The sequence below is a fragment of the Amphibalanus amphitrite genome, unplaced genomic scaffold, assembly GCF_019059575.1.
Source record: "Amphibalanus amphitrite isolate SeventyFive unplaced genomic scaffold, NRLGWU_Aamphi_draft 001543F_arrow, whole genome shotgun sequence".
NCBI lineage: Eukaryota > Metazoa > Arthropoda > Thecostraca > Balanomorpha > Balanidae > Amphibalanus > Amphibalanus amphitrite.
The window spans coordinates 119,499-146,322 of record NW_024883036.1 but is presented as its reverse complement, the minus strand read 5'-3'; the positions used below and the strand labels follow the sequence as shown (position 1 = coordinate 146,322).

Genomic DNA, 26,824 nt, shown 5'->3' with positions numbered 1-26,824 from the left:
TCTACAAAGGCCCTGTTTCACGGGCGCTAGCAACGCGCTGCAAACGCTTTTCACGAGCTGACGTCATATGGTCACGTGACACTAAGGGCGGTTTGTGTCATCCGTCAGCTCCTTCATAGCTGCGAATGGAACAGAGTTGCCGATACATTTGCATTCAAGGCGACAGCAACTCTGTTCCATTCGCAGCTATGAAGAAGCTCACGGATGACACAACCCGTCCTCTAGTGTCACCCACGTGACCATATGACGTCAGCTCGCAAAAAGCGCTGCTAGGGCCCATGAAACAGGGCCCAGAATGCACAAGACCTGGACTTAGCTGTTAAAGAATTACATTCTTTTCTAAATAAATAGCCACTGTGTAATACCTTATTGTTATGAAACAAAAGGAAACAAATATGAACGCCTCATGAAACGAGAGGAAACATAAATATGAACGATTTTCTTCCAATATATTTGCATTGAACTCAGTGAAATATAGGTAATAAAAATGAGGGTGCATCGGAGAGGATATTCACGGCTTGGTCTCGCCTTTATTAGCTAACTATGAACATTAATAGGGCATTTCCAGGCAAGGTGGGTCGGTCAATGCCATACCTACCTGACCAACTAAATAAAACGAATTTCACCGAACTGTGCTTCGATAATGCAAAAAACATAATTATAAAACCAAATGAAAACAAAACCTTACGGAGTTTGTTACTCAGCCTTGGGTCTCCTAATGCACAAAATTAATTGGACGCTGAACGAGGACTGTGACGTTTGCGCCTCTATATTCAATAAAGCTGTGAACTTTACCAAACTTATGTCCGTTATTATAAATTTATAGGTACGTACTATTTATAAACAATAGTTTCAATGCTTAAAACTTCTCGTTAAACATAACTATCTCAACCCAGTTTTGTCAAACGTCACTGAAATCAAGGCCATAATGAAATAAGCAACGAGTGCCCACTCCAGACTCTACCGGTATCCGAAGAGCCTGGCGGTCTTCTCAGCTCAGTGTACGTATTGGGCGAATACGCCCCGGAAACGGTAGAGCATTTTTCTACCAGGAGACTCCACTCAATGCTTGCACGTGATTGGCTGCCGCTATTCCAATCGAAGCAACGTGATTGGCTGGCGGCATCTCCACTCGAAGCAACACGATCCAGCGCCACGGAGGACAAAAGCTGGGGAACATTAGTGTTGCCAGCGGGGGAACTCCAAACGGGAAGAGGGAAGGAGAAAGAAAAGATTTTGTAATACATTTCGGCCCAATGTAAGGCACTCATTCTCAACTACGAGCATCCAAGAGCTCACTGAGTCAATATCGTCGCCCTCCCTTAATTCCGTCGGGAGATATTCCACGCGAAAGCTATGGTTCCTTTCTTGTGATCGGGAGGTATCAATTGAAGTCTTTGATGATAGTTTCCTATGCTGGGGAATGGGCGTTGCAGTCTCTCCCTCGACCAATCAGAGGGCGGAACCGATCGATGATCTACCGGTTCCGAGTCTGGTGGAGCAGTGGACCTCTTATGAGCTTTAGCAAAAGGTGCTGGAGATGCCGGAGATGCGTATGCTCTACTGAAGCAAGATTCAGTCGTATCGGTAGAATGCATCCCGGAGCCAGCAAATGTAAACAAACGTTGGACAAAGCACGTGAGTCTGGCGAACATACAGCGCCAAGTGTAGGTCATTATTTTTTTACATTAATGGCATGCATGGGCAGTGTTATGCTGAATATATTTATGTTGAAAGTCTTGAAAGTGGGTAGAGAAGAAGGTACCTTGTCAGTATCGATTTCTGTTTCAGTTTTGCATCGACATTGTTAGAGGTTCCAACGTATTTGATTGGTATCACCGGAGTTGTCATAATGATAAGGTTTGCATGGAGGATGTCAAATAAAAGGACATTACATTTTAGTCAAAATAAATGCATTGTTCATAGGTTTATTAAGTATGATTTAATTTTATTGAGAGCAAGCATTTTTGAAATAATTACACTGTTTAAGCTTAAAACAGTAGACGCCTAAAACATGGAAATTTTATATGAAGGCCCTCTGAAGCACCGTACTACTGTTGACAGAAAACAATGGGGAAAAGTCATAAAGCCTTTGGACAAGCCATCTGGGCCCAGCGCCTGAAAAAATTCGCACAACAAAAATGCTGGACGCCGGACATGGGCAGCAGGCCCGGTCCGAGACAGCCAAGAGCTGTCCTTGACCTGTATAACAAGGTGAGTTGGAGACATATTGAGCTTAGATCGCCTACCATCAATTGTTAACTTTCCGAAAAATCTACATTTTCTTAGTCTCTTATCTTAGTCTTCTTAGTCAGTGGTATACAGAGGTCTATGGTAATTGGTATGTATTATCATTAACATAATATATGATTGTATTTGTGTTTCAGGTCCAAAGATGCCCACGGCAGTGCGGCAGCCAGCAGCCGCTGACCTTCCGGGGGGTGGCTGCGCTGCAAAGAGGCTGTAACTGTGGACTGCACAGTGTAAGAGCAGACAATTCATGGAGAACTTCTTGATGCCTAGTTCCCATATACTTGTGGTTTTAAATGACTTCTTTTTGGTACAGGGATGCAAACATACACCATAGAGTATGAGAAAGCCCTTATGAACTCATGTTCACATGTGTTTGATTAAATTATTTTTTTTAAGAGAATCCTGCTCAATACGCATACCATAACAGTGCACCATTTTTCAGTGAGTAACTAGGTCTCATTCTTTTTCAGAGCCCCAGTCATCATGCACCATTCTTGCATCCTCACTAGAATGTCAGCTGTGACTGGGTGGTCCTATTTGATGCTTCTAATCACTATTTCTGACTAATTTATTTGCTTGGTGTTGGACATGTTGCTGTTTTGCTGTTTTGCTGTTTTTTTTTGGGGGGGGGGGGGGTGGTGGATGGCTTGGACAATAGCACAGTATAGTATTTTGAGTACATCTGTGGTGTCCTGGGCTGAGAGTTGTACCTATTACTTGTAAAGGTGTGCTGTGTTGTTGCACAGGTCCCCAGGCTTAGTGCTGGTGCTTGCGAGCTAACACAACAGTGCAATGGTGTGGTGGCTGGTTAACTTATGTTCACAAGTTGTTTTATCCCATTTATTGTTAACCTCACTGCTTTTCATGACATTTTTCTTTCCTTGGTTTTGCAAATGCTTTGCTTGGGCTGCATACTTAGAGCATGATGGTCATGATGGTGGCTGAATTCAGTACGCTGAGCTGCATCCAACCCATGCTCTAGGACCCCCATGACAGGGCTGGGATCCAGCGGATCCGGCAATATGTTGAATCCGGCCGTCTGGCGGAGCTGAGGCAGCGCCCCAACATCCAGCCCAATCTGCAGCTTGAGCGGCATGCTGCAGGCCAGGTAATTATAAACATAATATGTCATTGCCACCCAAACTGGCTGTTCACTTGTGTTGTTTGCTCTTAGAGTACCTCATTGTGTGGGCATTTCTTGTTCTTTGCTGCCAAAACATGATTACGGAGCGAGCGAAGCGAGCGGAGTCTTTCGTAGATTAACGGAAATTTCTGGGTATGAGCGGCCGGCCGGCCGGCCGTGCGGACGCTTTTGCGAGGCTTATATCTCAGCAACCACTTGACCGATTTACCTGCGGTAATTTTTGTAGGGTAGCTTCATTCCTTCTTCCAAGCAGACATGGGCATGGATCCCAGACAACCAATCACGAAAATCGAGATGGTCATTAGATGCATGTGGATGATCCCTTATGTAGGTGCCACGTGCAAAAAGAAGAGGTGTCAGTTTTGTAATAGTTGCAATACCGTAGCTTCGTGCAACTTTGGCCCACTTTTTTCGTTGAGCCTCAATAATTAAGTCATCTTTTATGTACAATGTTAAGCAACATGGTCTGGATAGAGGTCACCCCTTTTCCAGGCATGGGCCAAAGTTGCCCTTGGTGGCCAAAGTTGCACAAACTACGGTATCTCGGTAACTACTCGGCTGATTGCGCTAAAAGTTGGCATGTAGGTAGGCACCCACTATGCAATGCATATCCATGTGCCAGAGTTGGGGTGCTGCTGCACGTGCGCACGTGCAGGGGTCGATTCCAGATCTCGAGAACGGCTGGACCGATGGCGCTCAAATTTGGTACGTGGTTAGGGACCGGTTAGTAGGGTGCCGTGCAAAAGTCAGTTGGGACCCATTTTGCACGTGCGCACGTGCAGGGTGCCGCTTCCAGATCTCGAGAGCGGCTGGGCCGATTGTGCTCAAATTTGGCACATCGCTAGAGACCGGTTAGTAGGGTGCCGTGCACAACTCAGTTGGAGGTACCCCCTCGCAATTTCGCACGTGCAAGGCTCACCCTCTCGCTCGCTCCGTTAGTCGCCCCAAAAGGCGTTATACTGGTTATCTAATATCGCTTGGCAATGACACAATAGAAACCTGAAGGGTGGTCGAAAGCCTTCTGGAATAGGGTTAAGCTAAGCACTTTATCCTGTATCTCATTAATACTTAATTCTATTCTTTTCCAGGGACTACAGCCAGCGACCTCCACTTCCATGCCTTCCTGATCGAGGGTCTGGTTAGATGGAACGCGGATCGTCACCTTGCGGCGATCGGACAGGACAGCGCCCGCGAGGTCCGGTGCTACGGACGAGTACAGGGTGCTACGACGGCCGGATACGGGCAGCCGTCAACGACCTGTCGCAGAGGGTGCTCAAGAGGGACCTAGTCACCAGAAGCGAGCCTCTTCGATACACGGGTAAAAAGTCGCATGCTACAGTCACACAAATTATACAGTACAAAAACTGCCAACTAATGCCAATGATCGAATGCAGTTAAGTCCGCTAGCCTCCATTGAATTTGAACTTATGAAAAGGTTGCCGCTGCCGCGACAACCGATCAGCTAAAATTATTTACTACCTAATACCTATATACATAAAACGAACTTACGTACAGTGGCGGATCCAGGGGGGGGGCTGCGGGGGCTGGCAGCCCCCACCCAAGGAAAACTGGCGCCACTGCGCCGCGCAGTGGCGCCAATTTTCAATTCGCAACTCATCGGAGTGCGGCATACTAGGACTAGGATGCAAAAATCAGTCGAATAACGTCGTTTCAGTACGCTCCGCACCGATATTTCCAATCGTGTGGTGTCACTGTACATACTGATCCTGGGCGCCTCTTGTCAGGGCCACTGGGCGCCAATATTTCAGCGCCAATACGATGCGACTATGGCGCCCATCCGGGGCGTGGCGCCCAATTATGACCTGCAGCCCCTCCCCAGTGAAAATCCTGGATCCGCCACTGCTTACGTACCAAGACGTGTCAAGTTGTCACAAGTCGTGAAACATAATGTTTCACACATGCTTCTGTTTACATTCAGGTGAGCTCGTCGGGGTCGCCTACCTGTACGGACAGCGGCGCGGTAGGCTCGACGAGTACAGGGTGGGTGACCCCGACACGCAGCACGGCGAGGATGACGATGTTGGCGATGACCTCGACGAGGGATTCGAGGACGTCGAGGACATCTTCGTGACCGACGCGTACGATGGTCTCGAAATGCCAGTAAGTTAATTAAAGAGTACCGGAGGGTGTGTCGACAGAGGTGTTTTTCTCACAGATTCGCGTTAGACAAAGATATAAAGTGGCGCGAGCATGCCAAAACACTAGCCCTGCAGTTGGTTTTGCGTAATAGTGCGATTTGACGAGGCTCGTGCGGGTCGAAGTTACAGCGAAAAAGTCGCAGTCGACGGTGCTGCCACCTACATTGCCAATAACGGACACTATCATATCGTGATAATTGGGGTAGTTTCAAATGAGAAATGACTTCTATTTTTGTTCAAATTGCTTGAGAAGAAATGAAACAATTCGGAAACGTACATTTTTCCCAAATATCGCGTTCCATTTTTTCCTGTTGAGTTGTTAGGAAAGTGGTCAATTTCAAGGTTGACGGCTAAAAAACGAAACAGGAGGAACAGAGCAGGAATCACGAAGACGTGTGCCGCGCCGATGCTGTAGCCTGTAGATAAGGGGTGAGCAACAGAACCAGCATACCTAACGATTTTGATTAGTGATAGATATTTTTCTCTAAATGAAAGACTATTAGTAACTCAGGCAAGCCCTCTAATATAGGTATCGACAGGGTTGCGGTAAAAGGTACAATCGATGGCACATTACAATTATTCTGAGTTGGGAAACAACACTCTTCAGATACCTACCATCAACAACCTCACTATCTCCTATATGGGAGCTATATCATCTGATTCCAGCGCCCTGAAAACAAACAGGTTATCACCAAATATCTCTGTATTAGCGCCTACCGATATATGCTGAATGACGCTATCAATACCCGACATTTGTAAAAGGTGATTCGCCACACAGACCGCCGGCGTCTGAGGGGTTGAATCAGTGAGCCAGATTGCCAGCGACTCACCGCTGAACTACCGGGCATAACAAAACGGACGATGCGACATGACTCAGAGTCCAGAGATCATCACAGACGCGACGGTAAGCCGCCAACAGCTCCTCTGATGTATGCTTTAAAAATGTTGGCCAAAATTTAAGATCGATGTAATCTAGTGCTAATATTTGGGTTTTCGGTTTTCTAATTCCCTCTATTTCGCGTATTGCTTGAAAATAGCTAGAAGGTTTCTTTTCACCGATAGCAAGTGATTTTAGTTCAAAAGATTGGTGGTGCTGCTACTGGCAACATTATTGGCGCAATATAACCGTTCTTTAGTCACCGTGTCAATAATATTGACACAGTGAATGACCACCGACTCTCACTGAATGTGTCTTCCTGTTCCGCAGGAAGCTGAGCTGTGACTGACTGGCCATTGCGTGTCATCAGTTCGGCCAGTAGCGGCGGAATACCTTCAATTAAGGGGGGCACTGCCGACTTTTGGTCCCATATTCTTTCTATGCAACGCCCATAGGGCTAATGTTAAAATGCCAAAATCAAAGGGGGCACGGTGCCGCGGTGCCCTCCCCGTTCCGTCGCCTATGAGTTCGGCTTGACAAGGGAACCGCGAGGTGGCAGATAGCGATATTACGTATCTGAACGAGGGTTCCGCACGAGATCAGATGGCCTTCGGTTACATTTGTCGTTGCGTCTGTGATGATCTCTGAGTCATGTCGCATCGTCCGTTTTGTTATGCCCGGTAGTTCAGCGGTGAGTCGCTGGCAATCTGGCTCACTGATTCAACCCCTCAGACGCCGGCGGTCTGTGTGGCGAATCACCTTTTACAAATGTCGGGTATTGATAGCGTCATTCAGCATATGTCGGTAGGCGCTAATACAGAGATTTTTGGTGATAACCTGTTTGTTTTCAGGGCGCTGGAATCAGATGATATAGCTCCCATATAGGAGATAGTGAGGTTGTTGATGGTAGGTATCTGAAGAGTGTTGTTTCCCAACTCAGAATAATTGTATTGTGCCATCGATTGTACCTTTTACCGCAACCCTGTTGATACCTATATTAGAAGGCTTGCCTGAGTTACTAATAGTCTTTCATTTAGAGAAAAAAAATCTCTCACTAATCAAAATCGTTAGGTATGCTGGTTCTGTTGCTCACCCCGTATCTACAGGCTACAACATCGGCGCGGCACACGTCTTGGTGATTCCTGCTCTGTTCCTCCTGTTTCGTTTTTTAGCCGTCAACCTTGAAATTTACCACTTTCCTAACAACTCAACAGGAAAAAATGGAACGCGATATTTGGGAAAAATGTATGTTTCCGAATTGTTTTATTTCTTCTCAAGCAGTTTGAACAAAAATAGAAGTCATTTCTCATTTGAAACTACCCCAATTATCACGATATGATAGTGCCCGTTATTGGCAATGTAGGTGGCAGCACCGTCCACTGCGACTTTTTCGCTGTAACTTCGACCTGCCCGAGCCTCGTCAAATCGCATTTTTACGCAAAACCAACTGCAGGGCTAGTGTTTTGGCATGCTCGCGCCACTTTTTATCTTTGTCTAACGCGAATCTGCGACTATCGACACACCCACTACCCAAAATATAACAATACGATTAAAAATTAAAGCTAAATGCAACTACTTCAATTTTGCGATATACTGCACCCTTTGATGGATGTTATTTACCCTATTACTTTCTGCATCCCAAATGAAGCAAGCATATAACTTATTTCATAGGTGTACAGGTAACTTAGGATCGCGAAACATACTGAGCTCATGACTACATCGCTTGTGTTTCAGCTTCAGACGCCTCTCCCGGCCGCTCCCGTCGGAGTCCCCAGCCTCGCCGCCGCCGGACCTCAGGGCCCCGCTACCGCCCGAGTCCCCAGCTCCGCCGACGCTGGGCCTCAGAGTCCCGCCGACGCTGGGCCTCAGAATCCCGCCGCCGGACCTCAGAGTCCCGCCGCCGCTGCAGCTCCGGGCTCCGCCGCCGCTGCAGCCGCAGCCACCGTCGCTGGAGCTCCGGGCCCGGCCGCCGCTGCAGCTCCGGGGCCCGCTGCTGCTGCAGCCGCCACAGCTGCTGCTCCGGGGCCCGCTGCAGCCGCCGCCGCCGCAGCTGTAGCCTCGTGGCCCGCCGCCGCTAGAGCTCACAACCTCTCACGGGTAGGTAGTCAGCCTCGTTTGATCTAAGGACGGGACTTCTCAGTCATTCAGACCGTTTTGAGTCCAATCAAATAAAACCATTAAGCTCCCCAGGATTGGAAGTGATCACCTGCGACCTCAAAAGTTTCCATAGTTACACTTCCAGTAGCGATATGCAAATCAGCGTTAATTCAGACAGCTAATTGCTCGCTTACATAGTCCCGTGTGTTCCACCTCAAACGGATGAATGGTCCATCAGTTAGCTATACACCGGGCGCAAGCACATATTAATCATGCCAATCACCCTGAGCGCTAAATTCGCCCGTTCTACTTTCAGCATGGTAACCAGCCTCCACCGGCTCCTCCTGCCGTCGACGCTGCCAGCTGGTCACCAGCTGACGCACAGCCGGACCTGGAGGGACGCAGCTCACCCGGCCCTGGTGCAGTAGTGGCCGCCGCTCAGTCGCCCGCCATCCCACTGACGCCAGACTGGGCAGCCGAGGGTCTTCCGGAGGTGCGGCTGCTTCGAGTTGCTTCGACCTTTCTGTTTCACTCGGGATCTTTTTTTCTTCTTAATTATGAAATTAGGTATCTCGGCTGACACGAGTGTAAATGCACCCCGGCCCGGTCACACCAGTCTGCTATAAAAGGATAAATCGTCTGTTCTCAGCACGGCGTTCAGCTGCTGTCGGCTCCTCCGACTACCGCCGGAGCCCCTGGCCCGGTCCCTGCCGGCGTCCCGGGCACAGCCACCGCGCCACCCACCGTCGCTGGCTCCGCCACCACCTCAAGTTTCGGGAACCGCGACCCGGCTCGCCAGGTATGTTGTAACTTGTCTCACAATCAAATTGCTTTAACTGTAAGTGCACAAAATGCATGTTCTGATGTGTTCATGAAGGTGACATGCTCTTGTCAGACACCCTCGTTTTCCATGCATGTTTTAAGGACGTGACCGGCCCCGACCACCAGCCGGGGTACGCCGAGTGCCACCGCCTGGCGCAGGTGCTCGTCGGCCTAGACTGCTCGCGGGGGTATGTCGCCGACGAAGAGGCCGAGTCCATCGTCCACCTGTGGCACCAGCTCTCCGCCGGCGACAGAGCCAAGGTGGCGGCCTCCCAGCGGTACCAGCACCGGCTGACGACTGGCCGGTTTAAACAGCCGAAGACCAGTCGGCTGTCTGGTGTCGTGCCGGGCGTGGACAGCGCACGGAGGTAAGGATCCCGCATTTTAAAATAGGACTATCATTGTAAGCGTTGTTCTCAAATGAAACACCATCGGGCAGAATAATTGGGGTTTGCACGCATATTATTGGAACTATTAAATTATGTCATATTTATTAAAAGGCAATAAAAGTGAGATATTGTCCATGCTGGTAGGATTTTGTACGCATGTTAGTCACAACCTGGACATGCTGATGTGATGAAAAAGAAATACGAAACGCGTCCACGTCATCACATAATCTAATTATTGATTTTCACGAAACACAACTTGCATACTGCTTGCCAGGGACCTTCAATTTGGAAGGTATGTCCAACGTGTGCTCCGTAGAATTTCGTAGAACACATGTGAAAGTGAACTTAATGATGGATTTCTATTTGACAGAGTCTCACTCAAGCGAGGAGCGGTTCCCGCGCAACGACCCGACTTGAACCGGCTCGCTGAGACGGTCGTCCGCCTGCTCTGCGAGCGGTACCGAAACCCCAGGCGCAGCGGAGGGTCGGTCCAGTCGCGCTGGGCGCAGATCCTGGCCCACCACTCCAGCCTGCGGGACATTCTCCTCAAATGTCCCGCAATCACCCAGCGGACTGGAGTCAACCTGGCGGCTCTGAACCAGCACACGCTCACGTCCTGGTGAGTTATATGTTCGCTCGATCCTGCAGATGCAGAGACTTGATAGAATGTCCAGTGTCCATCCTCTCATCAATAATGGTGTAAGATATGTTATAAAAATACTACCATCATATTCGCCCGTGTGCGGCTTTACTGCTTACGTTCATTACCTGATTTTGCTAAATTTATCAGCGAGTGTTAAAGCCAGAACAATACGGACCCGTTCATTACCTGATTTTGCTAAATTTATCAGCGAGTGTTAAAGCCAGAACAATACACGCATTCAGTGTTGTAACAATTACGTTTCACAATACTTCTGAGTATCAGAAAATTAAAATTGTTCGCACTGGGAAACCGGCGCGCATCTACCGCATGGTCTTCCTACTGAGGACGCCAATGCTGACGGGATACATCCAGACTCTGTCCCTAAATGCGCTGAACCGAGTTGGGATGAGGCGGTGGGATGCAAGTCGACATCCTGAGAGATCGGAGCGTCAAAAGAGGAGCTCTGGAATACAAGGACCCCAACGAACATTTCAATCAACAGTATAAAGTAAACCCCTCAATTTTTGTTTTTGTTCGCCGCCAGGTTCAACGAGCACCAGAAGGAGACGGAGCGGAGAGCTCTTCTCCAGGGCGTGCAGCTGCCGCCAGCCCGTCCGATCGCCGCAGTCGCCCTGCCAGCACCGGCGCCGCGGCTGATGCAGGTGCAGGTGGTGCGGGTGGACTGCCGCCGCCCACCGCACCACTTCGTCCTGCCTGCCGACACGGTCGGACAGGCGCAGACCCGCCGTCGCCCGGCCGAGGACACCGGCCACGACACCGCCGCCAAGAGGCCCTACACGCGCCGGCAGCCCACCAACACCTGCGGCCAGTGCAAAGGCGCTCTGACGGCGGACACGGGGCACAGACGGGGGAAGGGCGGCCCAAGCCGAAACAAGGTTTTCTGTCCCGTTGCCAACCCTGATCTAACATACGATCAGTGGTTGGCAAAGTTCAAGTGAGGAGTATGTCTTGTACCTATGTATGTATGTCTTGTCTATGTTTTGTGTCCTGTATGCCTGGCAAGTCCAACGCCAGACACCGGCGGAACTGCTTCAGGGCCGCTCTCTCCGGCCGCAGCTCAGGCGCTGCGCCCCCCCCCCCCCCATGATCGCCGCTGGCGCCACCTTTCGGCGCCCCGCCGCCGTCGGTGGGGAGAAAAATAAACCAGATCTGACTTCGGATGCCGTCATGGTGTTTGTGTGGCGTAGAACAACGACGATAATAGCGAGTTAAAACCGCCTGACACTGTTTCAGGGTTTGGCGTTTTTGTTCGTGAATGTTTGCTTGTTCCTTTGATACTTAGGTTTACGATTCCCTTCCTTCGTTTGTTTGTTTGGTCGTTAAACATTAAATATACCAGCGTATAATGCAGGCGTACTTCGTCCGGGTGAGGCATCGTAGTCCCTTCGTCCTCGCACCTAAGGTTCACGCTATTCAGGCATGCCAAAAACTTGACCTGTGTGTCTTCCAGGTAGGTATCACACATTCGTGCGCGGGTGGGTGCGTTGAATGCTAGTTAGATTATGCGACAGTGCAGCTAACAGCGACTTCGGACAGCTTCCACGGTCGCAGAACACGGCAGGCAAACTCACTTAAGGCAGCGGCCATTCGCTCGAAGCCCGGGCGCCGTCGATTTTGTCGGATTCCACTGTATACCCAACGCATTTATCCTAAGCAATACAATTAATGGTGCAAAGTAGCTGCAGCACGGCATGGGTAGCTTTCATATTCTGTCAATTAACCCGCGCCGGGCCGGTGCTCCGCGACTTCCACGCCGGGCCGGGAGGGGGGGGGGTCTGAACTCTGAACCCCCCCTCCCCCCCGTCTAACTCGGCTCCTGGGCCACGTAGCGAGACGCAGTAAGCGGCATTCGAAAGAACGCCAAAAATAACACTTCGGTCATTTTTAGATCAGGTCAAAGCTCGGGGCCCTGTTTCACCGGTGATAGCAGCACGCTGCTATCACACGTGTCAAATTGGGTTTCCATGGAAACATCAACAAACCATGACGCCGTCAATCTGTGTGATGTCATCAAATATTGCTGCTAACATCTTTACGGCCGTGCGATCAGACAAATGTTATCAAACGCATTCAACGAGACAGCAACTCTGTTCCAAACGCAGCTCACGGATTACACGAAACGTCAGTAGTGTGACCTCATCACATTACGTCAGCTCGCGCGAAACCATTACGTCACCGGCGAAACAGGGCCCAGGTCGCCAGAGGCCATCAAAGGTAACATTTTGTCCATTTCAACAATTTTGGAAACTGCCAGCGGCTAACTTGGGAACCGATAGAGCTACAGCGGCGCGGAAAAGCGCATTCGATAGCTCTTTTAATGCTATTTTGCCATAATGTCCCCAGATTTGACCTCGGAAAAGCGCATTCCATAGCTCTTTTAACGCGATTTCGCAATAATGTCCTCAGATTTGACCTCAGGTCAACGGTTTAGCCTCCAGAGGGCAAGAACTCCAAAAATGGCGGTTTTATGAAAAACATTTTTCTGCAATAACTTTTGACTCAGGGAAAAGACGACATTTAATTTGCCAGCGCATCGTGTTCCCCTCGTCGAGACGCGTCGAAAGAATTATAATTTAACCTTGTAAGGTCATTTTGAAAATGTGACCTCAGGTCAAAGTCATGGCCTGACCGGAAAAGGTCATGTTGCATATCAGTCGATCCGTATCGTCGAGCTTAACACATCTGAGGTGTTCTCATCGCTCTAGCTGTCTCTATCAAAAGTTATTGTCAGAGAAAACTCCTGGGGGCCTGATATGACCTGATATGACCTCTGGGTCAAAAGGAGGGGTCACAGGTGCCATTTTTCGGTTCAGCTTGTCGAGTTTACCGGTAACACGATGTTTGAGAATGTTTGGAATGACGTTCGTCCAAAAAAGGCGCCTTTCAATTATCTCTCATTAACTTACCTGAAATGGAGAGGTCGCAAAATTGGCCTGACCTTAGGTCACCAATATCAAAATTCCGAGATATGCATTTTGTATACACTGTTACTATTATCAATCGCTGAAAGTTTCAAGGTGATCGTTTGGTCGTTACAGATATGACGAGGATTCTAACTTTTCTGAGGTGCTTGAGTTACCTGGGTCTGAAATTTTCACATGTGCGGAAAAGATGCATGAACAGGTGTACCAAAAATGGCGGCGCAGCGCCGCCGTTTTCGATATATCTGCGAAAAACCGCAAGAGGGTAACACCCAACCCCCGGCCCGGCGCGGATTAATTTAAGGTTATTTTTGTATGACTGAAGCTGATGTCCACATGGTTTTCAAAGGGTAAATATCGCTGCTTTGAAGCTTTCCATGTTTCTTTCATGAAGCTTTCCAGGCAGTCATTTTTGAAAATGACTGCTACCAGTCAATGGAGGAAAAAAAGAACAACTTATATCAATTATGGAGATATAGAAATAGCAAATGAACGCCAAAGAGGAAGATCACAAGAATCGATAGAATATCAGACGAAGATAATACGGAAGGGGTGGCGTTGCAAAGCCAACACCCCGAGAAAAATCTGATCTGATCTGATGTTTTTCAATATCCTGAATCCAAGAATGATACTCATTAGTGCAAGGAGTATCATGATAATCCATTGAGGGGAGGTCACCCAGCCCTAACTCATCAGACCCAACCCATCCTGGGCTTATGCAAAGGTAGGTGAGGTGTTAGGTTTTGGGTGGGTGTAGGGTTGGGTTGTCAGGCTTGGTCAAGGTAAGTTTGGTTAAGTTAGGTTAGGTTGGATTAGGCTGAGCTTACTCAGATTTGCTAGGCAAGGTCAGGTAACTTCACTTCAATGAATTATAATGATACCTATTTGCTGCCAGACATGTGCATGGATCCGAGAAAATGGATCTGGGATCTGATCCCCCGAATACTGATCTCGGATCCGTCGGGACCATAGCTGATCCAGCTCTGTAATTTATCGAGAGATCCATGGGGATCACAGATCCGAGTCTCATTTTTTGCTTGAGATCCAGTGAGATCATAGATCCTCACTTATTTTTTGTTAAAACATATATAAAAAACTTGTTTCAAGTTTCAACTCACAAACGTTCTGTTTTAAAAATTTTATGTGATCGCACGTCATAATCCACAGTTTTGTGTCACTTATTGGCATAGAAACCCATTAAAACATGGTTTCAAATGTGGTACATGGTGGTATCCACTCAGATCATAGATCCATGTTCTTAATTTATCGTCAGATCATATGTCATAGATTCAAGATGTATTTTTCACACCGGATCCGGTGGGATCATAGATCCCAACCTGTACTTTGCTTCGACATCCACTGAGATCATAGATCCATTACTCGGATACATGCACATGTCTGTTTGCTGCACTTAGTAACATTATTTTTGGGATCCCAAGTATTGAAAAACATGGAAAAGAGCAAATTTAATCTTGGAAAAATCTGGTGCTTTAGTGTTACAGTAATTTTCATCTTAACCCCACCATTCATTGCATTTGATGTGTTGTGTTTCATTGCAAAATGTTTGCTTGTTTTACATAGCATTTAATAAAGAAATTAAATCAACACAAATGAGACATTTACAAGTTGCAAGATCAAGAACATGCTGACTGGAAAACGTAATCATGGGCTCTGTCAATGGGGGGGGGGAGGAGTTGCAGGGGTTAAAGCCACCCAATAATTTTGCTTCTGCAATGCCAACCAATAGGTAGTGATGCATTTACGGATCCAACCCCCCAATCCTGAGAATGTGTCAGAGCGCCCAAGTGGAATGAATATATGCTGCTCAAAATGAACTTTTCATAAACAACAGTTGATCATAAAACAGTGACTTTTAACAAATTTCAAGGCTTTTGGGTCAGAACTTTAAAATGGCTTAAGATATTTTGCTCAAATGCCAACCAATTAGGTACCTATGCTTTAGTGCAGGGTACATAATAAGTGCCTACTGCCTAAGCTGGAACCTGAGATATACCTAAGCCAAAAGCAAAGAAGCTCCGGGTGGGGTTACTTTCAGAAGTGCTCATTTTTTTCATGAAAATTACACATGGTAATCCTTAGTAATCCTAAAAGCTACCATTTAAGTTGCACATTATTATATTCACATTTATCATTAGTTAGTAAGCACATTCATCAGACATCTGGGAATTCATGCCATTCATTTGACAAAACTAAAAATACTGCTCATCTCTTAAATACGGATCAGAAATAACGTCAATTTTGGTGCATGAGCTCAGCTATTTTGAATCAAAGTTACCCTGGCCTGTCAATACCCCTGGTTTTAAAGCAGCCCTGTTTTACAGTACAAAGTTTAAATATGTAAATAACATGTTAATGTGTAATGCCTGACACAATTTGTATGATAAAATCCAGGATTTCTTTGGTTGGCATTAACAGCAAAATAGGTACCAATACCTATAAACATCTTTGAGCCATATAAGATCAGGGCCCTGTTTCACCGGTGGTAGCAGCACGCTGCTATCAAATTGCGCGAGCTGACATAATGTGATGACGTCATACTGCTGACGTAAGGGGCAATTCTGGCGCACGATTGCCGCAATATTGTTTTACGTCATCAACTAAATGGTCGAAGTTTAAGTCCAAATTTTCCTTAAACCCAACTTCTTTTAAATACATCATATTAAAAAATATATGTTACAAATAAATATACTATCATGACTGTGTAAACTCTTACTTTTAAGCACACACGTCACTTAATGCCGTGGCCAAGGTCGCGGCATTCGTACGCCAGAACTGCCCATCACGTCAACAGTATGGCGTCATGACATGACGTCAGCCGTGCTGCTATCACCAGTGAAACAGGGCCCAGACGTAGCTATATTATCTATGTTGATTTGCACTTGCCAAACTGATGATGTAAAGCAAAAGATGAAACATGAAAATTTCAATTCTGAATGCAAAATGTATTTTGATGAAAAAATGTACCAATAAGAATACCAGCCAACACTTCTACAAAGGCCCTGTTTCACGGGCGCTAGCAACGCGCTGCAAACGCTTTTCACGAGCTGACGTCATATGGTCACGTGACACTAAGGGCGGTTTGTGTCATCCGTCAGCTCCTTCATAGCTGCGAATGGAACAGAGTTGCCGATACATTTGCATTCAAGGCGACAGCAACTCTGTTCCATTCGCAGCTATGAAGAAGCTCACGGATGACACAACCCGTCCTCTAGTGTCACCCACGTGACCATATGACGTCAGCTCGCAAAAAGCGCTGCTAGGGCCCATGAAACAGGGCCCAGAATGCACAAGACCTGGACTTAGCTGTTAAAGAATTACATTCTTTTCTAAATAAATAGCCACTGTGTAATACCTTATTGTTATGAAACAAAAGGAAACAAATATGAACGCCTCATGAAACGAGAGGAAACATAAATATGAACGATTTTCTTCCAATATATTTGCATTGAACTCAGTGAAATATAGGTAATAAAAATGAGGGTGCATCGGAGAGGATATTCACGGCTTGGTCTCGCCTTTATTATGCTAACTATGAACATTAATAGGGCATTTCCAGGCAAGGTGGGTCGGTCAATGCCATACCTACCTGACCAACTAAATAAAAACGAATTTCACCGAACTGTGCTTCGATAATGCAAAAAACATAATTATAAAACCAAATGAAAACAAAACCTTACGGAGTTTGTTACTCAGCCTTGGGTCTCCTAATGCACAAAATTAATTGGACGCTGAACGAGGACTGTGACGTTTGCGCCTCTATATTCAATAAAGCTGTGAACTTTACCAAACTTATGTCCGTTATTATAAATTTATAGGTACGTACTATTTATAAACAATAGTTTCAATGCTTAAAACTTCTCGTTAAACATAACTATCTCAACCCAGTTTTGTCAAACGTCACTGAAATCAAGGCCATAATGAAATAAGCAACGAGTGCCCACTCCAGACTCTACCGGTATCCGAAGAGCCTGGCGGTCTTCTCAGCTCAGTGTACGTATTGGGCGAATACGCCCCGGAAACGGTAGAGCATTTTTCTACCAGGAGACTCCACTCAATGCTTGCACGTGATTGGCTGCCGCTATTCCAATCGAAGCAACGTGATTGGCTGGCGGCATCTCCACTCGAAGCAACACGATCCAGCGCCACGGAGGACAAACAGCGCCGCCACAGAGATGGTTAACAGTCCGGTCAGGCCACGAAGCTGGGTGAATGAGATCATATTGCACATCATTCGATTCGCAACGTCTTCCCGAGTCCATTAGTAGCTTTCCCGTCTCTCTAGCTCAATTTGATCGAGAGTTATTGACGAAAAACTCTTATGACCCTAGTGACGTACGAATGACGTCACGCAAGGTCAACAATGCAAAAGTGAGGCAAAAATGACTTTAATTGAACTTTCAGTAACCAGTGATGTCACTAGGCAGCTTTACCACACCATTTGTAGGCTCTCTTCCGAAATCACAATTCGAGACCATTACGGTGACGCAAAATAAGTACATTTATAGAAAGAACACCTTCCTAATTTTTTGCATACTACTTAAAAATGATCCAAAAATGTTTTTAAGTCAATAAAAATTAAAAAAAATTGGTCCGAAAGGCATAAAAATGCAAATGAAAGGAAACTCGAGGTGTTATATATCAAAAATAATATAAATTTCAAAATTCTAAAAATGCATATTATTCTTCGTTTCAATGCAAGTTCAATGCCGTATAGCATTTGGCATTTGGATTATCCGTCTTAAGGCCTGGCTACACTATGCGTTTTCTGCGTGCGTTTTTGCAGGTTTGCGTGTTTTGCGTAATATCGTTCTAGGAAAAAAGTTATAAACAATATAATTTTTACTTCGGTTATATACAAAAGCTAATATAACTTTTGTGTAACTAAAATTTAAGGTGAAAAACATCACAAAAACGTAATATCGTTCTTTTTTCTAGAATGATATCACGCAAAACACGCAAACACGCAAAAAACGCACGCAGAAAACGCATAGTGTAGCCAGGCCTTTAGAGTTACAGCCCGCCAAACTTGGGGCTGCAACGCAAGATCCAAAACATGTTATACACTATAACTCAAAAATCACTCATCTGATAAGCCTGAAATTGTTACAGGAGGATTCAGAGCCCCTGATTACCCCTTAGACCAATTATCGTTAAAATCCGAGAGATGAGGGTGTCAAATTGGAAAAAAGTGGTACGATCTATCGTGGAATGCCCCACCTATTTCTTGAACCCAGAACCACGCAGTATGAAGTCATCCAAAAATTTAGTAAGCGATTTCTAGTTTAGTAAGTGGCGCACCACAAATGAATCCATTCACCTGTTTTGTGGGTGGCTCTCGGAACTTCCATTAGCTGAATTAGCAGTTTTACGCTGCTTACTAATACGCTCTTTAACTTTTATGTATGCTTAGGTTGAAATTGGATAACATTGCTATTTACTTTGGCGAGAAGTAAACATAACCAAGGCCCTATAGCATAACAATTAAAAACTTTCAAACACTTTGAAAAAATATTAGGGTAGAAAACATGCTAGCACTAACAGGAACTTATCGCCTGTCGAACAGGCTGTCTGTGTTATTATAGAAGGGTGTTATTCTTCTAGGCCTTGTGTTTACGTGATTTACCTTTTCACGGGCATGTTATTGCATTATACATGATAAAAATTGGAAAGATATTGGAAAAAAATTGGAAAGATATTAAAATCATTCATCAGCACGCTAATTAGTGTGGATAAGACTCGCTTTTCTTCAAAATGGCCCCTGGAAATGACGCACAAGGTGCTGGTAAATTTTGTCTCAAGTGGGATGGATTTCACAGCAATTTGACCTCAGTATTTGAGACATTGAGGCAGGGAGAGGAACTGGTGGATATTACATTGTGCTGTGAAGGCAAGAAGTTGAAAGCACACAAGATGATGCTATCAGCTGCCAGCCCATTCTTCAGAGATCTTCTACAGGTCGGTCACAACTCAGTCACCACTTACCTTACCATCATGCATCAGGATACCTACTTTGTACATGTTGAATGTTGATTTATGATACAAATATTAAGGTATTATTAACCCTGATGTCACCATCAGCATATCTAACCTAATCTAACCTAACCAGATTTACAACCTACCAAGCAACCAACCTACAACCTACCTACCTAGCATTTTCTCACATACTATAATACCTATATATGATGAACTTGAAGGTGACACCAGCTTACTGGTACCATCATTTATGCATTTCTTTTGTCCTTTAAATTTACATTTTACATGCCCATAGCTCTTAGCATGATCACATAGTATACTGACTGGGATTTTGACTGGCATTGCCCCCTTTCTTGCAGGAGAACCCTTGCCAGCACCCAGTGTTTGTCTTGCGTGACACAAGATGCCAGGACATGGCAGCTATCATTGAGTTTGTATACCGTGGCAGTGTAAATGTGTCACAGGCACAGCTGGCCAGCTTCATTCAGACTGCAGAGCTGCTGCAAATCCGAGGCCTCAGTGGTGATGAGGATGCTAAACAGGTAAGTTGAGTGGCTTATGCAAGAGCTGTGAGTGTTTTTTTCACTTGCTTGTCCAGATAAATGAGGGTATTTGGTTGCCTTATTATCATGAAGCTAGTGCATGATTATCTCCACCACCTATTTTTTTTTTATCAAGTCATCGCACAACGACCATTGTTAATGGTGCTCAGATCGTCATATTCTGGTCATTTCCAGCGTGAGAGCCGGCCGCCGAGCGTTGACGCAGTGCCCACTGAGCCACCTCCTATGCCGGCATTCCGCGGTAGCAACCGCCGGTCCGCCTCACCACCGGGCACGCCCCAGCGGTACCGTCCCGCCCCCGGCGGCCGGCCGGAGCCGACCACGCCGCCGGCCAAACGGCGCCGGCCGTCGGCCGCGTCCCCTCCGCCTCCTCCGGCTGTGCTGGCGGCGCCGCCCGAGCCGCCCGGCGCTCCGCCGCCGCTCCCCGACCTCCACGAGCCCGTGGTCAAGCAGGAGAAGTTCGAGGAGTCGGACGAGGTGCAGGTGTACGAGTCCAGCGTGCCGCCTGGCCTGGAGCAGATGATCTTCGCGCCGCAACAGTACCCGCGAGGTAGGTCGGCTGGCGGGTGCAGGCTGAGCTGGTGGAAGGAGCGTAAAACATTTACTTACCATGCCCACAAACCAGGTGGGCTGCTGGAGGGGATATGCCTAGTTTCGTATGGTTTTTCTTGCTCATTGTATGAGGTGCATAGCGTCTGAGTCCGTGACAGCTCATTTTTATCATATTCCATGGCCATGTTTTCATATAGGTACATATATTGATGTTCCTTTAGTATATTAAATCTGTCTCCTTCATTGCATAATTATCTACATGAGATCATTTTGAGGTGCATTGTTTATGCTATTGTTCCGCGCCTCCGCGAGTCTTAGCATGTTTTCTTGTATTCATACTTTGAGTGCATATACACCTCCATAATGTGCTGAGCTCTACCGCTCAGCATTCAGCGTGTTCTCCGGTTGACAGGCTGTGCGTCTGTTGCAGCGATGAACTCGTCGACAGGGAGCATACCGCCCACGCCTGCAACCGGTGTAAACTCGTCAGAGGACAGTTCACAAGGTGAGATCGGAACGAAGACTTTTCACGGATATCGCTGTCACTGCAGCATCAGTGGCACGTTCCTAACATGTTGCTGTTATGAAAGTAATCAGTATGACAGCAGGGAAGGGGTGATTCAAGCGCCCACGATATCGGGGAATGATCGATTAGGCGACTCACATCTTCTCTTTGTGCTTGTATCGGTAACTTAGGCAGCGCATTTAATTCCAGCAAATCCATCATCATGAATCGTTATTGCTATTTTCTTTATAAATTGCCATCACTGTCATAGATTGATAATTATTTCACTTGACTGTTTCCTCAACTTAGGCTACATTGAACCGCGTCTTATACCGGCATCAACAGCTTAATCTTCTATCAATTCGGTAGTTTTCGCGTGTTTGTCATGAATGCTTTTACCATGAGCAATGAGCATGCATGCAGCTCCAATTGAGTTTTGCCGGCACCGGTTTTGCGAGTTTTCATGCGTCAAAGTGCGATGACCAGAAGAACGAAGATGGTCTGGCGTGTTTGCTTTTACGACGTGGAACGTTCAAAGGTGGGTGGATTTTGTAAGTCACACACAATGTGCTTTATATTTCATGCATTGCTATATTTCCCACCGCGCTCGTTCCGCGCCAGTAAAAGCAAACAAAGGTCTTTCAGTTCATTTGTGATAGTTATTGTTGTAGGGACTTTCGTTTTCGCTCCTTTCTTTATTCAGAGGCCTTCATTTCTTTCCTGTTTTTGTTCTTTTTTGTTCATCGCAATTTTTCACGATAACTTATCTCTGTTGTGATTTTTCTACCGCGATGTTGTCATTTACTCATGAGGTGTGATTTTTCAAAGGATTATGGATGTCTAATCAAATGCCATTCAGTACGCCTAATCGTTCATATTTCATACGGTCATTAAATGCTTGAGCGGTTTCGCGTTTCACTCTTCCGTCTAGCGTATGCCCGTTGCTGACCTACCCTTTAACCCTCCGCTCCAGGGTCGACGCGCAGCGGCCACACATGTCCCGTGTGCGGCCAGAGGTACTGGAGTCTGGCGTCGCTGCACAACCACGTCAGCCTGCACCGCGGCACCACGGTGTGTCCCGTCTGCAGCAAGATCTGCAGCACCACCAGCAACCGGAACAGGCACATGGCCAACAAGCACGGCGTCCAGATCGGCTGGCGCAACGGCGGACCGGTGGTGACACCCATCGCCTCGGCGACGGCGGGAGGAGGCGTCAGTTCGGGCGCCGCAGCGACAGGGGTCTCTGCAGTCGGCGACGGTACCGGTCTGGCAGCAGACGGAGCGGTCAGAGGAGGGTATCCTGTCGGTGACTCGGATCCAGGACTGGCCGGGGAGTAGCCGATGGGTAGGGGGATGAGTTGAGAAGAGTGGAGATCCTCGGCAGGGAGAACGGTCGGACTTCGGAGGTCATGGCGATGTTGAGTGATTTGTACATTATTGAGCTAATTTTAATACCCGGCATTATTTGACGGTGTTTCAAACAGGAACAGAATAGAATCGTCCACCAGACATGTCACGTGTTCAGTGTCGTCTTTGCGCACAGATGCCACCCATCCTGTCCATCATGACCCATTGGTGTCGTTCTTGGTTATCATAGCATTGCCATGTTTTATCTGTTCTTATTAGGGTAAGTCATTCATGCTGGCATATATGACTTGTCCGAGTAGATATATTTGCATGTTGCTATTAAAATATTTTAATTACTGATATTTTGTAGAGGCTGCTGTGCAGCGGTATTCTGACAAGTTATAATCCTCATTTGCATGAATGGTCCACTCCCACTTTGTGCATAATGTTAATATTCTGAGAGGGTGAGACGTTGCTCTTGTTTTATTTTATCAGTATATCTGGTAAATATAGCTGTTGGTTCCCATGTTTGTTTAGGTTGTGGTGCCGGCGGACGACTCTCATCCAATTACCCAGCTAGTGGGACACCCAAAGATAGAGCTTGTTTCTTGTAGTTTCTTTTCAGCTAAGATGGTTAGTAATTTCGCTGAAACTAAAGCTGAAAGTAAATGTTTACCTTACTGAATACCACAACTTGCGTAGCTCGAATCGGTGTGTCTAATCGATCGCTTTTCGAACGTCGTTTTCTCGTAGTCTTGCTCTTCCCATGTGCATTCAACATGAAGTGAACAAAGAATCGATCCCACACACACTACCCACTGAGTGTCTTTTGCCATTATACCCCGGTCAGTGCGTCCACCGTGCGGCGGGCGGCGCTGTTACGCGCACAGCCCACTGTTCACACTGTGTCGCCGGGGCCGCGGCGGGCGTGTGTTGCAGCGGCGGCGCATGTGTGCACCCAGTGCGGCGCCGCCTACCGGACGGCCAGCTCGTTGGCGCACCACGCCCGCCTGCACGACGGCCTCACACTGTGCCCGATCTGCGGCGTGGCGCAGAGCCGCATCTGCAACCTGCGCCGTCACCTGATACGGCGGCACCGGCTGAGTCGCGAGCAGGCCGTGCGCCTGATCCCATCCCGTGCCGAGCGGCTGGCGCGCGCTGCCGCCGGCGGAACACAGCCCGCAGGAGCTCAGGAGGCCGGCGCGCGGACGGGGCCGGCCGGCGGCGCGGTCACCCTGCCACTGCAGATGGACGGTGGCACTGGGCAGTTCGGCGCCTTCTGACTGACTGATTAGTACGAGGCTGACATGTGTCTGGTCAAGGGGATTTATCGGTAGTCATGATCGGCCATGTTAGAGTTTGTGTCGTTTTAATTATGTACTAGACAGTCTTATATTACCTACTGCCAGGGACAGTGCTAGTATGTTTCAATCAGGCGGATTTGTATGGATTATATGTGACACCGGGGACGACCTTTTGAATGAGGCAATATCGTTCTTGCCTTGGTTTGATCAGTTGTATCGTACTGACAGGCTTACATCGTCCGAAAAAAGGCTTCCTTTATTTGTTTATGGCGCTATCTTTGACGTGTAATAGGTGTTTTGCATTTGTACGTCCGCCTTTGTTGCATTATACTGTCAGGAACGAACAATAAAAATCACCGGGATGCCTATCGTATCGTTTTGAAACTGGTGTTTCACGAAATGCTGGAAGGAGGAAAGGGTATCATACGGCACACCCACTGAATGTAGGTAGAGGCATGGATTAGGTATTCCTGGATGGGACACTCCGCCGATTTTCCGACCACCCGGCGGCGGCGGCGGATTTCCCGACGGCGAGGGCGCTGGCGCCATTTTAGCATTGCGGGCTATGGGCGGAGCGTGTCTTTTGGTATACTTTTGTCGTTTATTACTTACCTATAACCGATTTTGATGAAAATTTTTGTAAACCTGGTAGAACAGGAATTGAGGAATGTCATGGAAATATTCTTTTCCCAGTTTTGATTTAAGAAGTTGCTTAAATTCTGCTGACAAGTGAGGGTTCGTGATTACAGCCGAAGAGCTAATTTTAGAATAAAGCTAAGTTTTATGCTATAACATGAAAATAAGTTGATATTTGTATTAAATCATCAATAGGAACTTGTTTGACTGCCGAGGAACGATGATATTTGATGATAAATTGCATCGGCAAGTCAAGAATACCGGCTCAGTTTATGGGCATCAGGTAATGATTCCGTATGTGATAGTGACTAAATGGAGCCATAATAACCAGTATAGCGCCTTTTGGGGCGACTAACGGAGCGAGCGAGGGGGTGAGTCTTGCACGTGCGAAATTTCGAGGGGGTACCTCCAACTGACTTGTGCACGGCACCCTACTGACCGGTTTCTAGCAATGTGCCAAATTTGAGCACAATCGGCCCAGCCGTTCTCGAGATCTGGGAGCGGCACCCTGCACGTGCGCACGTGCAAAATGGGTCCCAACTGACTTGTGCACGGCACCCTACTAACTGGTCCCTAACTGTGTACCAAATTTGAGCGCCATCGGTCCAGCCGTTCTCGAGATATGGAAATGACCCCTGCACGTGCGCACGTGCAGCAGCACCCCAACTCTGGCACATGGATATGCAGTGCCTAGTGGGTGCCTACTGCCTACCTACATGCCAACTTTCAGCGCAATCGGCCAAGTAGTTACCGAGATATTGCAACAATTACAAAAGTGACACCTCTTCGTTTTGCACGTGGCACGTGCATAAGGGGTCACCCACATGCATCGGGAATAGTCCAATACTTGGTAGAAGGAATGAAGCTACCCTACAAAAATTACCGCATGTAAATCGGTCAAGTGGTTGCTGAGATATAAGCCTCGCAAAAGCGTCCGCACGGCCGGCCGGCCGGCCGGCCGCTCATACTCAGAAATTTCCGTTATTCTACGTAAGACTCCGCTCGCTTCGCTCGCTCCGTAATGATAAGAAAGGACTAAAAATTATGTTTAAAGTGTCTGAAATTGTGTCTTATGAGCTAAAGTTCTCTAATTTCGCCCTCCATTACCGCGTTTTTAGCACGCAAGCCGGTGCAGCGGCCGCCGGCGCACTCGCCGCCGATGTTTCGGAGCTCCGCCACCAGGGCGGCCGCTTGGTCGCCGGCGCTAGTGTTGGGGAATAGGGAGTGTCCTATCCAGGAGTACTTCATCCATGGTAGAGGCGTGGTTTATTTTTATGTTGATATTTGCAGACGACGTTTTGCGGCATCGTTTTCTTGCCGTCTTTGCCACCACCCATCGAAGGTAAACCGAACGATGCAGTAGGTAAATCAAATAAATGACCCCATCGTAAGGGCATGCCACTTATGTTTCTATTCGTACCTGATTGCACGTGCATCAAAGCAATGGTTTCTCATGGCCATTATCCCTAGAGCAATAGTGTTTGCCTTCCCCTTTATCGTGGTTGATCCGTCCATTCTCCGCGCGGACAGGTGGTCTCTGTCCTCACCCACCGCCGCGCGCCTGTGTTGCAGCCTCGTTCTCGTGCCCGGTGTGTGGCGCCGTGTACAAGTCGAGCTACTCTCTGCAGCAGCACGCGCGCGTCCACGAGGGCCGCACCCTGTGCCCCGTCTGCGGCGTCACACAGAGCCGGGTGACCAACCTGCGGCGCCACCTGATGATCCGCCACAACCTGAGCAAGGAGCGTGCCTGCGAGATGGTCCCGCTGACAGGAGGAGCAGGAGGGTGGGATCGAGCGGAGCTGACCGCCCTCCGGAGGCCGCCGCCCGGTGCCGGCGAGCCGCAACACTCGCTGGCTGCCATCGCCAGTGGTGGCGGACTGGTACACGACGGCGAACGACTGCCCTGAGCGGGTGCTGTCGACGGCAGTACATGTCCAGAGCTGGTGCCCCGTAGTGTTCAACTGTACTGTCCTAGGCTGGTGTCCTTGTCGCTCTGTGGCGGCTGGCAGCTGCCTTTAGCTGGTGCTCGCTCGAACAATATGTAAGCCGAGCCAGAGCCATAATAGATAGTTGGTAGTTGGTGATATAACACAGAGCATTGGTATGCTAGCCGCGGCTAGGCCTCGTTTTGCTGGCCAGGGCTGGCGGCGTTTGACAGTGTGTATTTTTTAATTGCATTGATACCTATATGTTTGACCAGTTTGAACTCTCTTGACGTTCTCGAGAGGTCGATAACTGTAGCATGTGTCGGACGCCGGTAGGTAAATACCAGCATAGTATGAGGACGTCAGTTGTGTTGTTTGCTTTCTCGTTCATGTTTGAAATAATTCTTTATTATGTGTCGTAGGAATGTGAAATACTGTTCTATGGCAAAGAAGTTGAAAACGAATAATATATCAATTGTGGCTCTCGCCAAAAGAAGCACTCGGTATTTGCCAACCTGCGAACCGGTGGGCGGCGGTCAGCGAGATTCATCTGCGACTTCCTGACAGACAGACATGTAGAACGATTTGGCTAGGATGAAGATGAAAGGTAAGTTTAATCCATCTAATTCATGAATTATATTAATTGCAAAGGATTGTGCGTTAATTATTTGG

General features: G+C 47.5%; 2 protein-coding genes across 6 annotated transcripts; both read left to right on the top strand.

Annotated features, from left to right (window-relative positions):
- The first annotated feature begins 1,152 nt into the window (after window positions 1-1,152).
- Window positions 1,153-11,565, top strand: LOC122373735 (translation initiation factor IF-2-like). Of its 3 annotated transcripts, none has more exons than XM_043352082.1 (12): window positions 1,153-1,638; window positions 2,065-2,214; window positions 2,388-2,483; window positions 2,724-3,361; window positions 4,486-4,715; window positions 5,337-5,518; window positions 8,168-8,530; window positions 8,847-9,023; window positions 9,180-9,329; window positions 9,455-9,720; window positions 10,112-10,360; window positions 10,929-11,565. In XM_043352082.1, the coding sequence occupies exons 5-12, from the start codon at window positions 4,541-4,543 to the stop codon at window positions 11,341-11,343; spliced, it is 1,977 nt and encodes a 658-aa protein (XP_043208017.1). In that variant the 5' UTR covers window positions 1,153-1,638; window positions 2,065-2,214; window positions 2,388-2,483; window positions 2,724-3,361; window positions 4,486-4,540; the 3' UTR covers window positions 11,344-11,565. The 3 variants fall into 3 exon arrangements, with proteins under 3 accessions (XP_043208017.1, XP_043208019.1, XP_043208020.1); XM_043352084.1 differs by having other exon boundaries at window positions 1,199-1,638; window positions 3,236-3,361; XM_043352085.1 differs by lacking the exon at window positions 1,153-1,638 and having other exon boundaries at window positions 2,056-2,214; window positions 3,236-3,361.
- A 7,343-nt stretch (window positions 11,566-18,908) lies between these two features.
- On the top strand, window positions 18,909-26,651 carry LOC122373729 (protein bric-a-brac 1-like). Of its 3 annotated transcripts, none has more exons than XM_043352077.1 (5): window positions 18,909-19,302; window positions 19,680-19,862; window positions 20,058-20,433; window positions 20,866-20,940; window positions 25,800-26,651. In XM_043352077.1, the coding sequence occupies exons 1-5, from the start codon at window positions 19,099-19,101 to the stop codon at window positions 26,132-26,134; spliced, it is 1,173 nt and encodes a 390-aa protein (XP_043208012.1). In that variant the 5' UTR covers window positions 18,909-19,098; the 3' UTR covers window positions 26,135-26,651. The 3 variants fall into 3 exon arrangements, with proteins under 3 accessions (XP_043208012.1, XP_043208011.1, XP_043208010.1); XM_043352076.1 differs by lacking the exon at window positions 25,800-26,651 and adding an exon at window positions 23,227-23,966 and having other exon boundaries at window positions 18,920-19,302; XM_043352075.1 differs by lacking the exon at window positions 25,800-26,651 and adding an exon at window positions 21,914-22,813 and having other exon boundaries at window positions 18,920-19,302.
- The last annotated feature ends 173 nt before the right edge of the window (window positions 26,652-26,824 follow it).

Bases quoted from the DNA above. Each gene is read 5' to 3' on its own strand.
- LOC122373735 (XM_043352082.1), top strand. From the start codon at position 4,541: ATGGAACGCGGATCGTCACCTTGCGGCGATCGGACAGGACAGCGCCCG. The intron at 8,531-8,846 runs GTAGGTAGTCAG...TTCTACTTTCAG, and splicing joins GAGCTCACAACCTCTCACGG to CATGGTAACCAGCCTCCACC. The intron at 9,330-9,454 runs GTATGTTGTAAC...GCATGTTTTAAG, and splicing joins ACCGCGACCCGGCTCGCCAG to GACGTGACCGGCCCCGACCA.
- LOC122373729 (XM_043352075.1), top strand. From the start codon at position 19,099: ATGGCCCCTGGAAATGACGCACAAGGTGCTGGTAAATTTTGTCTCAAG. The intron at 19,303-19,679 runs GTCGGTCACAAC...CCTTTCTTGCAG, and splicing joins TCTTCAGAGATCTTCTACAG to GAGAACCCTTGCCAGCACCC. The intron at 20,434-20,865 runs GTAGGTCGGCTG...CGTCTGTTGCAG, and splicing joins GCCGCAACAGTACCCGCGAG to CGATGAACTCGTCGACAGGG.